This window comes from Vitis vinifera, chromosome 4 (assembly GCF_030704535.1).
Source record: "Vitis vinifera cultivar Pinot Noir 40024 chromosome 4, ASM3070453v1".
NCBI classification, from domain to species: domain Eukaryota; kingdom Viridiplantae; phylum Streptophyta; class Magnoliopsida; order Vitales; family Vitaceae; genus Vitis; species Vitis vinifera.
Window position 1 is genome coordinate 2,958,283 of NC_081808.1, and position 16,926 is coordinate 2,975,208.

A 16,926-nucleotide genomic window follows, 5' to 3' on the forward strand; every position below is an offset into this window, starting at 1 on the left:
AATGTTGTTGGAGCTTGTTATTAGAAGGTGGGCCTAAGTTTTGAACTAATATACATATAGAATGAAAAGAAGAAAAATCTGAGGTTGAGTTTCCGACCCTTTACACTAAAAAATTGAATGAAAGATTTAGGGTTTATTTGATAACTATTTTCAAAAACGGATTTTTGTTTTCTAGAACAGAAAAAAAACAAAATATTTGATTATCAAAGAATAAAAAACATGATATTTTCAAAAAACCACCTTTTATTTATTTTTTAAAAATTGTTTCAAAAAATAGTTATACAAATATGAATAACGATTCAAAATAAAATAAAAAACAATTACCAAGCATAACCTTCTTGATAGAAAATCATTTGGACATGAAACAAAGTAAACCCGGTCTACTGTTTCTGTCATGTCTCTGAGTGGTGGAGTCATGCCATTCTCCTTTTATTTTTTCCTTTGTTTTTTCTTGGGTTCTTGAATCCTGTAAGGGCCCTTCTTTTTAGCTCAAACAGAGTGTTTTTCTCCAAACTGAGATTTGCATGGTTGATTGAGAAAGCAATGAAAATGGTTTATGATAAGTAGCCTGTCTTTCAGGCATAACCACCCGAGCAAGAGCCTAGCTCGTTTTGAATTCGAAAGGATGTGACTGAATTTACTTGAAACAAGATCCTATTCAATGTGTACAATCTGACTGGGATAAAACATAAACCAGAACAATAGAACATGGGGAAGAAGCTCAAGAACAAAATACATCCTGTAGAATAAAGCATAAGATGGTACATACTGAAAGCCTGCAGGCATGAAGATGCCGAAAAAATTCTTCACTTCTACACAAGGAATAGTCGAACAATGAAATAAAATTTCTTGAACCATGAGGACTGTTGCAGTTTGGCCATCCCTTCCCCACTAGTTCAGGCCATTTTGCTTGTTTGCATGCAGAAAATGGACCAACTCAAATGACTGTACACAGATAACATTCAGCTTTGAAAAGAAAAATGAAATAAAGTTAAACGAAGAAAGATTAATAGGGAGAAAATTTGCCATCCAATGTTCTAGCTGCTCGACAGCAGTAAATTGATAGAAGCCCGATAGGGGCGAACAAGTAATGGTATGAAGGCGCCTGCTTCTTAACCTACTTTCCTGCAAAATGAAACAATCCATGTGAAAAAACCAAGAATTTGATTACAATTGACTTGATGAGTACAAGCATAGATTCTAAAAGATGAAAACGATAATGGGAGCAGTTGGACAGCATATTAAAAGAATTTATTCTCGTTTCTTTGCAAAGCATTCAGAATCAACATTTTTTTCTTTTTCTTCTCTTTTCCTTTTTGTAGCATTTGAATGAGTCACTTCAAACTGAGAGATATCCGTTCTGCAACCCAATATGAGATGCCATTGGGATAAAATTCCAGCTGAGGCTTTCAATAGTAGGAAGTTGTGACAGTACATAAAGCTTTCTGTTGGTGTATTCTTTGCCATTATATGACAATCAACAAATGACAATAAAGAGGAAAGAAAGTTCTTGTTTGTCGTTATAGTTAGGTAAGATTTCTTTAGAATTTCAATAAAGGTCTTCATTTTGATTCTTTGTTATCTATTTGGTAATGACTGCATTTTGAGGCATAAAGTCATGTATTTGAATATAAGCGAATTGAAACAAGATTTCCATGTGGCATCTAAAAACAGCACAGGGGAAATTTTTAATTGTATGGAAACATTACACTATTAAACAGAGAATGGTGATGTTGAAGTAGACCTGATCTCAAACTATGCACTCACCTCTATTATCCAAATGGCCATCATGTCAAGAATTTCATGCAAGTTGGGCTATGACATCTAGATTATTCTTCATCAACCATTCACGAGGATAGAAGGAATGAGATGATTCAAGATGAAGATGCCAAACCATGATTGTCGAGCAACCCTCTGGTAATCCTTCCATTTGGCTTTCATCCTCCACAAGTCGTTCAATAAATGTGCTCACCTGCAAATGCCAATCAATGAGATTAATCACAGAGGGATGCAGCTGAATAGGGTTCCTTTTTTTGTCCTTTTTTTCTAGTTTGTTCCTGCAGAGGTGAATCCCCACTCTAGTTTATTTGATTAACAGTATCCACCTGTCATTTTATAGAGAGTGTTACTGTCATTTCATTTAAAAAAAAAAAAAAAAACTCTAATTTTTTTGGTCTCTTGATCGGAGTAGAATTGAGCTATATTTATATTTTTGTTAGAAGAGCAGAATCCTTATTTCCTTTCTGCAATATGAATCACTATGATTACTAACAGAACAACAAGAGCAAACTCACTTGGAAGCCTTCCTTGACAGTGTCAAGCTGTCTAATAGGCTCAAGGGTAGGTCGGTGCCATCTCTTTGGGTCCCAGAGGATTGTACTGTTGAAGGCAAACCCTGACATTTCAGTGTGGAACCTCCGGAATCTTCTGGTCATTTCATTGGTGTGCCAACCAATGACTTGACTCCCATTGCAAACAGGACCCTCCAATAGAGTTTTGCTTTTGCTCTCCATCAATTTGGCCACTGTCCATGTCCCAAACCGCCTACAAGCCAAAGCAAAATGGGCTTTCACTGGAAATATGTAAACTCATTAAAGAAGAGAAAGGGAATGTTTACTGTATCATTTGTCAAGCTACCAATTTAACCCAAAGGATTAAGCCGTTAAATAGTAAACCATCGTTGAATATCAAGCCAATTTAGGCTAAACCCCTAACACCCTTAGCTCATATAAATTTTTTTTTTTTTTTTTTTTTTTTTAGATAAGTGAGCGCAAATACATTAAGAGGCAAAAAGCCACAAAGCATACAGGAAGTATACATAGTAGCCTAAGCAAAAACAAAAGAACAACACACTCACCACCCCTTAAGGAACGGCAAGCCATTCCAAAAAACCTAAAAGAGAAGAGGACTCCTCTCTCATATACACCCTAGCCCAACTCCACAAGTTACAAACAAAAGAATTTTTCAACTTCTGAATAGCTAGAGAGCTCCCCCTGAAAGCTAATCTATTTCTCTCCTTCCAGACCGTCCAAAAAATACACAACGGAATGGAAGTCCAAATCATTTTCCTCTTTTTCCCCACAAAAGAGCCCCTCCAACTAAATAACATCTCTTTGACTGTCTCTGGGAACACCCAATTAGCCCCAAACAAGGCCAAGACAATCTCCCAAAGAACCTTTACAACTATACAGTGTAAAAAGAATATGATTTACATTTTCCTCTTCACAACCACACAAAAAACACCGATTTTGAAGATGCCAGCCCCGTCGTTGAAGCCTATCCAAAGTTAGGACCTTCTCCCAAGTAGCCTCCCAAGCAAAAAAAGCAACTTTGGTTGGGACCTTGTCCACCCAAATGCTCTTTTTCGGGAAGGTAATGACATTAGGGCCTGTCAACAGCTTGTAAGCATCTCTAATCCTAAAAAGGTCGTGTCCCCCTCCTTTCCATATCACTGAGTCCTCTTCATGAGAAATCCTCAAATCCCTCAGCATATGAAATAGCTCTCCTAAAGCGTCCAGCTCCCAATCATTAGAGTTTCTAGAGAGTCTTATGTTCCAACCTCCTTGGCCAAGGCTAGAATCCCACATCTCATTTACCGAGGCATTCCTTTGGGCCGCCAAGGCAAACAACTGGGGAAAATTTTGGGACAATGCCTCATTGCCGCACCACTGGTCAATCCAGAAATTAACCTTGGTCCCCTTTCCCACTTTGAACTCTATATTATCCCAACACCAATACGACTCCTTCAAGATATCCTTCCAAACCCCCACCCCAAACGTTCCACGAGCCTCATTAGTTCTCCAACCAAAACCCTCATGGCCATACTTCACCCCTATCACCTTCTTCCAAAGGATTTCTTTTTCAAAGGCGAATCTCCAAATCCATTTGCCCAACAAGGCCTTATTCAGAAGATCAATATTCCAAATAACTAGACTCCCTCTCTTTTTTTGGGTGCACACCACCTCCCAATTGATTAAATGGATTTTTCTTTCCAGGTTTCCCCCTCCCCAAAGAAAATCCCTTTGTAATTTTTCGAGCCTTTTTGCCACTAGCTTGGGCATACGAAAGAGAGACAATTGGTAAATAGGTATACTGGCCAAAGTGCTCTTAAAGAGAGTAATCCTCCCGCCCTTTGACAAATATTGTCTTTTCCAAAGGGCTAGCCTTCTTCTCATTCTTACTTCAACCCCGTCCCACATAGCCGTGGTCTTGTGATTGGCTCCTAGGGGCAGCCCCAAATAAACAGAAGGAAGGGCCCCCACTTTACACCCTATCTCCACAGCCAACTCGTCAATGTCTTCCACCTCCCCAACCGGAATTACTTCACTCTTAGCTAGGTTTATTTTAAGGCCAGAGGTTGCCTCAAACCACGCCAAAATCCAGCTTAGATAGGTAAGGTGATCTTGCCTTGCTTCACAAAAGATAATAGTGTCATCAGCAAATAATAAGTGGGATACATTCATCTCCATTCCCCCCCTCCCTCGAAGACTACAGCCGGAAATGAATCCCCCATCAACAGCCCTTCTTAAAAGCGCACTTAGCACTTCCATACCCAACACAAAGAGGTAGGGGGAGAGTGGATCTCCTTGGCGTAACCCCCTGGAATTGGAAAAATAACCTGTTGGCACCCCATTAACCAGAATAGAAAAATTTGCAGTTGAAATACACCACCATATCCACTCCATCCACCGAACCCCATAACCCATCTTGTGCATGACCTTCATGAGAAATTTCCGATTAATGCTATCATAGGCTATTTCAATATCCAATTTACAAATCAGCCTTTTCTCTTTACGTTTATGCCAAAAGTCAATCACCTCATTGGCTATGAGTGAGGCATCCAAAATCCGTCTTCCCTTCACAAAAGCATTTTGGTCCGCATAAACCACCTTGTCTAAAACCTCCTTAAGTCTATTGACTAACACTTTGGCCAAGAGCTTATATAATCCCCCAAGCAGACTAATGGGCCTGAAATCCTTAGCTCATATAAAATATATACATGCATCCTCCTTTCGACTTGCACACGGCTTAACAAATGAAGGAAGACCTCCTGTACCAAGGCTCTGCTACCATGTTATTAAGCTATTAATTTTAAGCAAAAGCTTAAATTGTTAAATAATGGACAAACAATGATTATTAAGAAAATTTGGACTTATATTGTTAAATTATGGACAAACAACGATTATCAAGCAAATTTGGGCTAAAGATCAAGCCCATTGTTATAGAGGAACCAGTAATTATCTAAGGGATCATCTACCATTCCCTTCCATAACCTTCCTTATTATTTTATTATGGCCACTTAAATCAGCCATAAAAACAGAATCCCCTTCTTGTGCCCTCTTGAATTAATTCATCAACAGATCTCAAGACATGCCAGCTAATGTGTTCATCTAATTCCTCCAATACTGCATGTTCATCCACACATTTCAAGACTCTTCACCTAATATGTTCATCTAATTCCTCCAACAGAGCATGCACACTGGTTATGTTAATTGTGTCTTTTCCAACACTAGTTTTTATTTCATTTCTGTGTAAACCTTTAATTCAGATATTTATCCACACCCTCCCATCTACCTTTTCCTATGTACCAATGTCTGTGTACAGTCTTCTTATATTTAACTTCCAGCCAGCCAGTCGTTTCTTTCCCAATATGCATCAATGTTTGTAGATGCAAGATGCAACCTGCCCTATAAGCTATATAGAATAATTATGAGTTTGGGAAAAACAACAGGGGATGCAATGGAAAGTGAAGGAAGGAAATATGATCCGGAAAAATCATAGGAAGTGCAATATAAGAAAACAGTTTGTAGACAATTGGGAAACCCGAGAACATCTAATGAGAAATGGGTAAGAGAGGAGTGGAATGAATAAGAACTTAAGGAAATGCATAATAATGTAACTGCTAAGAATCTCACAAAACTATTATGAAAACATCAGGAAACTATTTCTTTAAGTGTTCCAAAAATATATCCCATGGACAGGTATTGCATTTTCCCTAGCATTCCTAATGAGAAACACCACAAATTTAGACGGATTTCCCAGGAAGTATGTTTTGCCATCTGGGACAAGATGCAGTGAATTATGATACCTTGTATTAGGGTTCTTTTGCCAAGAAAATAAAATCTGTAAGAATAGGGTATACTTCCTTGGAGAACTAAAATTTTAGCAAAGAAACAATATTTACATGAAACAATTGTGTCAAATATAAAACAGCAAATAAGTTAGTTAAACACCATTTGTTAAAAGCATGAATTATGTGATGAATTTGCCCCTATAAATGGAAACCCATGGAAATCAAATCTAATAATGTTCCATAGCATTTCATGGCACAAACCCAGTTGCAGAATGAAGTCACACTGAGATATGGAGCTATCTCCACAAAATGTAGAGAAGTTGGAATGACACCAGTTCATGAAATCCTAAATATGATACTACAGATAAAATTGAATAAGCCCAATTAAAATGCTTCAAAAATGAAATTGGAAGGTTCAATGCTTGCAAAAGACAGTGGAATGCTTTTATTTTCTTGGGGAATCAAATTGGCCCTAAGCATTGGAACAAATATGAACCCACCAAGAGATGCTGTTGGGATTGCTGGTAACAATATGCCATTGGGACAACACAAAATTACATGATTCATTGTGGAAATGCAAATTAATTATCCAACTAGAAGACATTTTCCTGGAAAATCTTGCTTCAAATCTCAATTCAACGCCCAATAATCGTGTTTACATCTGAGCTACTTACTAACTTTTGATATAAAGGTTATAAAAACAAATATCAAATCCATTATCAATGAGTTTCTCCATTTATAAAATGATGCACTCAGGTTATATATTATGTTTGAACCACCATAGAAAGTGGCTAGGTTTGAATTCCCTCCCCCCCACCCAAAACCCAAATCAGTGCTCATGTGGACCATTATTGAACAATAAGAAAATAAGCACCTAGATGCTATCTGTGGGACCAACATGATCACAATAGTCAAGCATACTAAGTTTGTAATTGGAGGATAGAATAACTTGTCATCTGCAAATAATATGAGAAAAAAAAAAAAAATCAATCAGATGCAAATTGAAGAGTAATATATGTAGTAGCAGAAAAACAGATATCTATATGCAAACCTTTAAAAACTAGTAGAAACAATTTTGGAGTTGCAATGATATTTTTAGGTTTTCAAAGTTCCACTTCTTTTCTTTTTCTATTACCACATCAACCAACTAGAGCATATGTGATTTAAGTTTCTGTATAAGGGAAACATCTATACAAACCTTATGAGTCACCAATTATAAGTGTCAAGAACTCTCCACTTGTAGGTGTCATATTCACCCTCCCATGTAAACACAACATCTTCGTCATGGCCCATCATTGGTGGTCAAATTTCACACATTTCTATTTAGAAATTAACACTAATATCATTTATGATAAACTTGGTATGGATTGTCCACTTTGGGCTTAACCAATCCTTATAGCTCTAAATGTGTGACCACATAATTATCCCCAATATAGGCATCATGTCCTTGTTGTGTTCTATGGGATTCTGGGCCAAACCTGACCAACGAACTCTCACATCTAGTCAAAAATCAACTCTAACATCATTTGTAATGACTTACTCGAGGATATGTAAATATTGCCCATTTTGGGTATAAGGCCCTTATGACTCTTAACACATTTACACATACTAGATGAGTCATTTTATCGTCAAGAACTTTTATCCCCAATTGATGTAGGATATCACAGTCACTCTCTCATACAAACACAACATCCTTATCATAACCCATAATGGGTGGCCAAACTCTACATATTCTTGGTTGGGATTTGACTCTGATACCATTTGCAAGGATCCATCCCTTATGTATAAATATCATTCACTTTTAGTCCAATATTGCACAACTCTAAAATATGTCTATATAGTTAATAGAAGTTCATTATATGTGTGTCAAAAAGTTCTATCCTTGACCAATAAGGGAGCTTATAAGGTGGTTCAAAAGTGAACTTTATGTTCCTTTTCTACTATAGATTTCAGGTGTCTTGCATACTTCCTATATACTTGGTTTGTGTGCCCTTATTTGTTAGGCCTCTTTTATTTTTTTGTTAGGCCCCTCTTTGTTTTTTTTTTCTTTTTTCCCATTCTTTTGATAGGAAAATAAAGATGTTCAATTAAACATACCCAACAAAAAGGGGAAATAACCAATGTACACAAGATACAAACAAACATCATACCAAAAATGTCAAACAAAATCATTATAAACCAACCAATAAAATCTTTTATATTAAAATTAAAAAAAAAAAAACCAAACAAGGAAAACTCAAATCCCCACCTAATCAGGCAAACAAAGTCTTAAGAAAAACATTCTATATCACCAAGTTTGACTATTCCTCACCTATAAAGGTTCTCCTCTCACACGCTTTCTAAGTAATTCAAAAAAGATAAAGAAATTACCTTCTACATTGTCCTGAGCTTGGTTGCCATGAAATCCTAACCTCAACTTAGGAGAACAAGACCTAGGGACCAATGAACAAACAAAGAGGACATTAAAGACCATAATATAAAGTCCATTTACAATGGATGAGGATATGACCAGCAGACTTGTTATCCTCTACTCAAAGGTAACACACATTTACCACACCCCACTATCTCCTTATAAGTTCGACAATAATAGTCAGAATTTTCTCCTAAGCTACTTTCTAAACATACAAAGAAAAAAAAATAAAATGGACAAAATAAAAAAATAAAACTAAAAAGGATCTTTAAAGGAGCTCTTGATTTCCAAATCATCTTAATTAGGAATGATGAGGTTTCAACCAAAACCAATTACAAACAATATGTTTTGATGGGGAAGGAATTCTTCTCAGCAATTTTCTAGACCAATTTATCTACCATGTCATTAGAACCCCAACCCCCCCAACCCACCCCAAAAATAAAAAAAGGGTTTAGCCGTTGTAGCAAAGAATCCACCTTAATCAGTTCCCTCCTAAAAGGTTCCTTCTAAATCTAGGATTCCAGCAACACATACCCTCAAAACTTGCCACCAAGCTTCTCTATTAATTGTTAGAATGAAGAGACTTGGAAACAGATTCTTTAGATGGGGAAGGAATTCTTCTCAGCAATTTTCTAGACCAATTTATCTACCAAGTCATTAGAACCCAAAAATAAAAAAAATAAAAAAAGGTTTAGTTGTTGTAGCAAATAATCCACCTTAATCAGTTCCCTCCTAAAAGGTTTCCTTCTAAATCTAGGATTCCAACAACACCGACCCTCAAGATTTGCCACTAAGATTCTTTATTAATTGTTAGATTGAAGAGACCTGGAAACAAATTCTTTAGAGCAACATCAAGGATTGTGCCAAAATTTGACTCTTTAATCCATAAGTTTCCCTTCTCTCTCATGAACACCATTCCCTTTTGATTCCCCATACTTCCTTGCAAAAAGCTTTCTCCAAAAGCTATTCTAATTTGTAACAAATCACCAAAGTAATTTTCCTCGCAAAGCTTTGTTAAGAGGGTCTAGCCAATTGATGCCAAAACCCCCCCTCCCCAAATATTTCAACACAAAAAATAGATTGCCTCACCAAATAGATTCTCTTCTCTAATAACCTCCTCTCCACAAACAATCTTTTTGAATCTTTTTCATTATGTTCCTCACTTCTTTAGAATCAAGAATTTTAATAGAAAATATATGGTCTAGCTAGAAAGCCTGCTCTTCAACACTGTAAGCCTTTCTCCTTTTGAAAGAAATTGATTTCTCCATAAGACCAATCTTCTCTTGAATCTTTCTTCTATCAAGTCCCAAATTGGTGTGGACTTAAAATAAGCACCAAAGGGTATGCCCAAGCACTTGAAGGAAAGGTTATTCACTCTACAACTCAACTTATTAGCAAACTCATTAATGTTCTCCACCCTTCCTATTGAGATAAGCTCGTTTTTCTCCAAGCTAATTTTCAAGCTAGAAACTAGCTCAAAATCATGGTTCGAAGTCAAGGCATTAGTTATTGACTCAAGAGGTTCCAAGGTGTATTGATCTCAATATCTTGAATACATATCAAATGAAACACATAATATGCTAATATAGAAGCTGAAGCAATTATTTAAAAAAATTATAAAAAATCATCCAAAATAAATAAATACAATTAAATGGGCTAAAAAATTAATAACATAAACTTTTATCACCTTTGGCACTGTTTAAATATTGATAAAAGTATGTGTTTAGATTAGTCTTGAATATTGAAAGTTCTCTTATTTCATAACTTCACATTAAATTTAGAAAATTTTGAAAACTAATTGTGACAAGTAATTGTTAATTTCTTAGCATTGTTTTATCCCAAAAACAACAAAATTAAATTTGTATCCCTTATATAATAGTATTAAAATTACAACTAATTTTATGTAAAATATAATTTAATTAAAATCTTATGAAAATTTAATTATATAATTAGTCAATTTCTATTTGTTGATTTGGCCCAATTACCCAATACTAATTACCTAACCCTTGACCAATTGTCTAATAGTAATACCCATATTAAAACATCGTCATGCCTATTTGTATATTCAATATAATTTTTTTTTATTTGAAATTGTAATTTGTTAAATAATTTTTTTTATAACAAGTTTGTTTGAAAACAAGTATTTTGAAAATTTTAGAATATATTTTTCTAATTTTCAAAATCAATCATTTTAAAAATGAAATACCAAAAAGGATTAAATTTATTTTTCCATTAAATATACTTAAAATAAGGCAACTATGAAAAGTAAAAACTTATTAATTTTACTTTGATTTGAATTCACAGTATATCCATGTTCATCTATAAAGTATATCTACATTCCCTTTATTTTCATTTATTTCCAATAAGTTTGTATGTCCATTACCCATTTCTTCCTCACTTGTTCTGTACTCCTTGCCTTTCATATAAACTCATTTCTCATCCTCTACAACTAAGTTGAAAAAGAGCACCTTTCCAACTCCAAAAAACTAAAATTCCATTTCTAAATCAAATATCTTCTTTCTCCTCCAAATTCCAAGGCTCCTCCCTATTCTATCGACCCACACCACCCACCACAATGCACGAGCCCCTCAACCGCCTTTAATCATTTTACCCGTAAATCTCAATAAGATCTACTCTTTAGGTGATCTTTACATTAATAAATTACGTCAAAGAGCCAAAGATATAGCATTTCATTGGCAAGTTTGAGTCTTCTTGTAGTCATCTCCAATTCTCATTTGAGACCTTTAAATCATCTCTTAAGTAGACCAAGTTCACAATAAGTCAAAAAAGTTTGAGCCTTTAATCATTTTACCCGTAAATCTCAATAAGATCTACTCTTTAGGTGATCTTTACATTAATAAATTACGTCAAAGAGCCAAAGATATAGCATTTCATTGGCAAGTTTGAGTCTTCTTGGAGTCATCTCCAATTCTCATTTGAGACCTTTAAATCATCTCTTAAGTAGACCAAGTTCACAATAAGTCAAAAATATTAAACTTGGATATCGGTAGTTGTACTAATCTCGACCAATACTTCAAATCTTACTCAAAACCAAGTAAAATATATTTGACATAAGATAATTGCTTAGTGTCCACTCACAAAAATGCAAAGTGTCACCAACAAAAGAAAGGCATAATTTTTTTTTTTTTCTTTTAGAAAAAGAAGATAAAAAGAGGCACCAAAAGAGCGACTTAAGGTTTACAAGACCTATACACCCACCACCAAAAAGGCTTAAACAAGACAAGGATCTACAAAATAAGAGGGGCTACAACACCTCAACAAGAGCCCAACCAATCAAAGAAACTAACTAACGTCAAATGGCAATCATCTATAAACAACTTAATCTCTGACCAAAGAAAGAAAGCAAAGGAACTTTTTAGTCTTTGGATCAAGAGCACATCATCCTCTAAGGCAAATAAAAGAAGGCGTGATATCTCAACCTTACCTTCCCTTAAACCCCTTAATAAGTCCCCCTTTTGCAACCCTCTACATAAAGTAACTTAAGAATTCAATCACTAAAATGAATAAATAAAAGGAGAAAGGATCTCCTTACCTCAAACCTTTAGTGCTCTAAAATAATCTTGTGGGGATGTCATTGACAAGAACAAAGAACCAAACACTAGATATACACAGAATTTAATCCAATTCACATATTTTTTACCAAGACTAGCAAATCCAACAGTAAGAACAAGGGCTACCAATTAATGTGGTCATAATCCTTCTCTATATCTAGTTTACAAACCACACAAGGCTTCAAACTTTTAACTTTCAAATCAGCGGCCTTATTGGCAAAGAGGACCACATCCAAAATTTGTTTTCCCTTCATAAAAGCATTTTGAGAATAAGAAATAACCTTAACAATAACTTAGTCTATTTGCCAAGATCTTTGCCAAAAGTCTAGACAAAACCCAAATCAGGATGATGGGCACAGACTTTTTAATGTCCTTCACATGCCCTTTCTTAGGGATCAAAACTGAAAATGAAGCATCCAAACTCATGTAAAAAAATCTCATAAGAGTAGAACTCATTTAAAAAATCCAACACAAGGGTAAAGCCATCCAGGCCAGTTCTTTATCCCTACCTAACTCAAAAAGAGCAACTGAACCTTCTCTCCACTATTCAAGGTCCTGCTGTCCTCTTCCTCTAACTGCTTGAGGACACTTCTATCTTTTCCAATTCATACCTCCTCAGTTCTTAAAAAGGTTGCTGGAAATAATTTTCAATGCCCCTCAGACCTCAACAGGACACCAAGAACCCTCAATCCTTAGCCTCATTAAGAGGTTAAACCTTCTCTGAGCATGGACCTGCCTATGAACAGCAAGTTAGGCACCTGTTAATATTATCTCACTCATTCATTTTCCTATAAAAAGAAATTTTCCAATGGCAATTGGTTCTGATATAAACATACAAACATTACAGAGTTCAACACAATCCATTACAGAACCAATTAAACTCCCCTCAACATTACTGACCTCCTGGAGGGAGGAATTTGATTTTCTTTTTCTAGGACTAGCACCAGTTTCAATTAAAGACTAATCCTGGCTATGGTTCAGAGACACTAAAAAAGATGGTGAAGAAGTCCTCTTAATCCTATAATATTATTTTTTTTCAATTCAAAGCACTTTGTTACTTTGACTAAATGAATCTTAGCAACCAAGTGACTCAGTCAGAACTCATCACCACCACATCCACAAATATGAATCTTAATATGAGTAACTCCTAAAATGGATAGAGTGAAGATATACTGAAGGTTCAAATAAAAACTAACAACTAATGGATAAATTAAATCAAATGGAAGTTCTGTTATCCCTTATCACAACTTAAAATGTCACACAGGAAAGAATAGGTGTTTAACTTAAGAACCAAAAACCATTAGCTTTGACCCCAAAAAAATAATAATAATAATAAAAGTGAATGCAAGAGCAGAATTATGATTTAAGAAAAATGAAATACCTGATCTGCCGTATTTGCTCAAAAAGATCAACAGAGTAGATATTATCATCATCTGCAAAGTAAACAGTCCCATCAAGACGGTGTGTTTCAATGTGAGAAAGTGCTGTGTTTCTTAGGTGGACACCTCTATCTTTGATGTCAGTTAAATTCTTATTGCACATAAGATGCCTGTACATAACACCAGTTCTCATCAACATGTCAGCTGTTTCAGCAGATTGGGACATCATCTCTACAACTATCCACAACAGAGGAGGTGGAACCTGTTTTAATGTGTGTGCCAGACGATTTAGATAATAGGCTTGAAAAGGTCGAGCATAAGTTGGGGTTACAATTATCAAAAGCTTCCGAGAAACCAAATTTGAATTCTGAATGAGTGTTGGTGTATTGACATCACCAGCAGTCCCATTTACAAGTTCTTGTTTCATTGCTTGTGGCCCTAGTGTGACATTATTGTCTGTAATTCCACTGTTTAATGATGGCATCTCTCTTTTACTTGATACAAAGCCATATGCCTGAAGTTTCCCCACTGGGGGAATCAACCCAAAGTAGAATGCTTGGTGCTTTGACATGAGATTCATTGATAAATTCATCGAGACAAAAGGAGTAAACCCAGTGAAAACCCCAACCATGAAACAAATGCTGAAATGGAAAAGGGCTCTCCTCCAAACGTGCCCTCTTGACTTTGACCTCTCCAGGGGCCGAGAAGACCTTTGTGATAAAATACCAATAATGAAAGCTTGAATTCTATACCACGCCAATCGAGAGTCTGATGAACTGAATGAGGGAGACAGCAATCTGCCTTCTGGTGAATAGTTTTGAGTACTTGAGGATGACTTGGACAAGGGAGAAGGTACTGAGCAGGCTTCCCCATTTAGTAGAGTTCTATCTCGAGGCGCAGGAGACAGGGTTCTTCTGATGGAAGCCATTAATAGAAAACTGATTCCCACTAACTTCCTTAATCTACTGGCTCCTTACAAGGAGTATCCAATGTCACATTTACCTAAAAGAGCACCAGACCAATTATGCCTCATTTTCATTCCCACCAAAACGGCGGTAGCATAAGTTTTCCAAAGTGAATATGCGTGTACAATCAAGAGCCATTGCAACAGTCTATATATATAATACCCGGCCACTAGAAAATCTTCCCAGCTGGGAAAAAATCAATTCCAAACTGAACCAATTTGACAGGTCCAACAAAAACAAAATACTAAAATTGAATTTTCCACTGGAGGTATTTCAAAGCCAGAAAAAAAAAACCAGATTAGATTCTAGATCATTGTTGAGGTACTCTCATCCAACCCATATGCTTCTAACTCAACTTCAAGATTGCCCAATACTCAGAATATCCAATTATTCACCTATTCTCTCCTCACAGATGCATCCTCAACCCCAAAGCAATATATAATTCTCACTCTCATTCTTATCAAACTCATGCAAATCTGTGAACCTGTAATGAAGTTCTTGATCTACACAGAACTGGAAAAATACAACTAAAAGCTAAAAATACCAGAAGAAAAAGGGACGAGCAAAAGCCAGCCAAACTAAATCTCATAGAAAACCAATCAAACTCAAATGCCCACCCAAAAAAACACCGAAACGCAGCCGTTAGGACCCGAAACAACGAGATTTGGAAATGGTAGGGAACAAATTTCGGCTTCACCTGAAATGGGTCGTCACATTACCTCTCAAAGGTAACTGGGTCGTCGTCGATCTTCAGAACTATTTGAGAGAGAAGCGAGAACCAGAAATCCGCCCTTCGTTTGGCAATGGCAAAAAGTCGGCGTTTTGGATCTTTTATGAGCTCGGACCGAAACTCTTCTAATATTTCGAAGCCAACTAAGTTGAGTCTAGGGAGACCAAAAATTCTACAAAATCCTTGTCAAAGCTTGGGAGCAATGAAGGGAGTGTTGCTGCCGAGCTCTCCAATCCTAAGCTCTCACGACAGAGACTTACCTTTTGGTGCTTGGGTGACAGGAGGTTTGATGGATCTCACCGATGTGATGTGGACACGTGTAAAATAATGATAGGGAGTTAGCTTTATATGGCCCACGAACCATTAAACCAAGACCGTCGATCTAACCCCAAAGGCAAAAGAAGGTGGATAACGTGCCATGATCCTGCACTCACTGCCGCTCGATTAGATTACCTCTCTGTTTTGACCTTATCCTCACCGTGGAAAAGTTTGGCTCCTTTTCACTTCAATTTGGCCCATAAAGTAAGATGCTCTTCCACTTTGACTTGACATGGAAAATAAAAAATTGAATGTAAAAATAATAAAAACAAATATTTGAATTAACAATGTCTTGATAATTCAAGGCTCTCCTCAAAGTGTTATTTCCTAATTTTAAGAATATGTTTGATAAATGTTTTATTAAAAAAAAATCAATTATTTTTAAATAATTTTAATGTATTCTTACATATGTTTTGAATATTTTAAGAAATAATTGAAAATATGAAGATTATTTGAAAAAAAAAAATTGTATCATGTGTACTTATATAATATTTTTATGAGGGATGAGGTAAAATAATTGTTTTTCATATTTGGATTTCACGATGGTTAAAGTATATTTCATTGAAAAGTAAGTTGGGGTTGGAAATTAGAATTCATTTGGTTGTGTGATTTAAAAACGGTTTTCTATTTTTAAAAATAGAAAGCTGTTTTTAAAATTTTTTAACACTGTTTAATCGTTGTTTTTTGAAAATAAATTTTAAAAGTAAAGTAAAATAGATAACAGCTTTTAAAGAACAAGTAGTTGTTTTCATTCATTTTTAAAACACAAAAGGGAAACATCACTAATAAAAAATTGTTTTTAAAAACATGTTTCAAAAAAATGATCAAATAAATCCTTATTAACTTCTATGTAATGTATTCGAGATTCACGTAACATTTATCAAATATTATCATTCTTATTTCTTATTTGAGACTCTCTATGTTGTTTTTATACACCAAATATTCACTTTTAATCATCGGAAATACTTGAAATATATCATGCATACTCTTCATCAAATCAAATGCATGGAGCATGTGCACATACATTTAAGTATGTATGTATTGTGCTATTATGGATAACATTAAAAGTCTATAATATGTTCCATCAAATTTGACTTTGAGAAGATCTTAGTAAAAGACGATTTAATAATCAATTTATCCAAGCAACATGACATAAGTAATTCTTTTTTATTCTTTAAAAAATACCCATTATAATTTTTTATAATACAATGCATCATAAAGGAACCTAATGGTCTAGTTGATCATGCCATAACATAGATGTTTTTAGGTCAAATAACTTATGGGTCATGATTGTACACACTTCAATGAATGTAATAGTAATGATATATATAACCCAAACAATAGAGTAGCAAGTTTTTCTAAAACATGTTTTAGGTCACAAATCAAAGAAGTGATACAAAGGTATCCAACATAACTTTATCATATAGTTAATGTGACATCCATTTCGACACATATCTTTAAAGTTAATCAAATTTACTA

The 16,926-nt window shown here is 35.3% G+C and overlaps 1 protein-coding gene across 2 annotated transcripts; it reads right to left on the reverse strand.

Moving 5' to 3' along the window:
- Nucleotides 1-664: 664 nt before the first annotated feature.
- Nucleotides 665-15,390, reverse strand: LOC100257821 (probable beta-1,4-xylosyltransferase IRX9H). Of its 2 annotated transcripts, XM_019219605.2 has the most exons (5): nucleotides 13,561-15,390; nucleotides 13,437-13,488; nucleotides 2,295-2,544; nucleotides 1,768-1,972; nucleotides 665-1,125 (listed from the first exon to the last, which is right to left on the reverse strand). In XM_019219605.2, the coding sequence occupies exons 1-4, from the start codon at nucleotides 14,360-14,362 to the stop codon at nucleotides 1,802-1,804; spliced, it is 1,275 nt and encodes a 424-aa protein (XP_019075150.1). In that variant the 5' UTR covers nucleotides 14,363-15,390; the 3' UTR covers nucleotides 665-1,125; nucleotides 1,768-1,801. The 2 variants fall into 2 exon arrangements, with proteins under 2 accessions (XP_019075150.1, XP_002281445.2); XM_002281409.5 differs by having other exon boundaries at nucleotides 13,437-15,390.
- Between the last annotated feature and the right edge of the window lie 1,536 nt (nucleotides 15,391-16,926).

What these genes read in the sequence shown, in the direction of transcription:
- LOC100257821 (XM_002281409.5), bottom strand. Translation starts at nt 14,362, where the DNA reads ATGGCTTCCATCAGAAGAACCCTGTCTCCTGCGCCTCGAGATAGAACT. An exon ending in GAGCAAATACGGCAGATCAG is followed by an intron (nt 2,545 to 13,436) that starts GTATTTCATTTT and finishes TTTGGCTTGTAG; the next exon opens with GCGGTTTGGGACATGGACAG. An exon ending in CTGTCAAGGAAGGCTTCCAA is followed by an intron (nt 1,973 to 2,294) that starts GTGAGTTTGCTC and finishes TGGCATTTGCAG; the next exon opens with GTGAGCACATTTATTGAACG.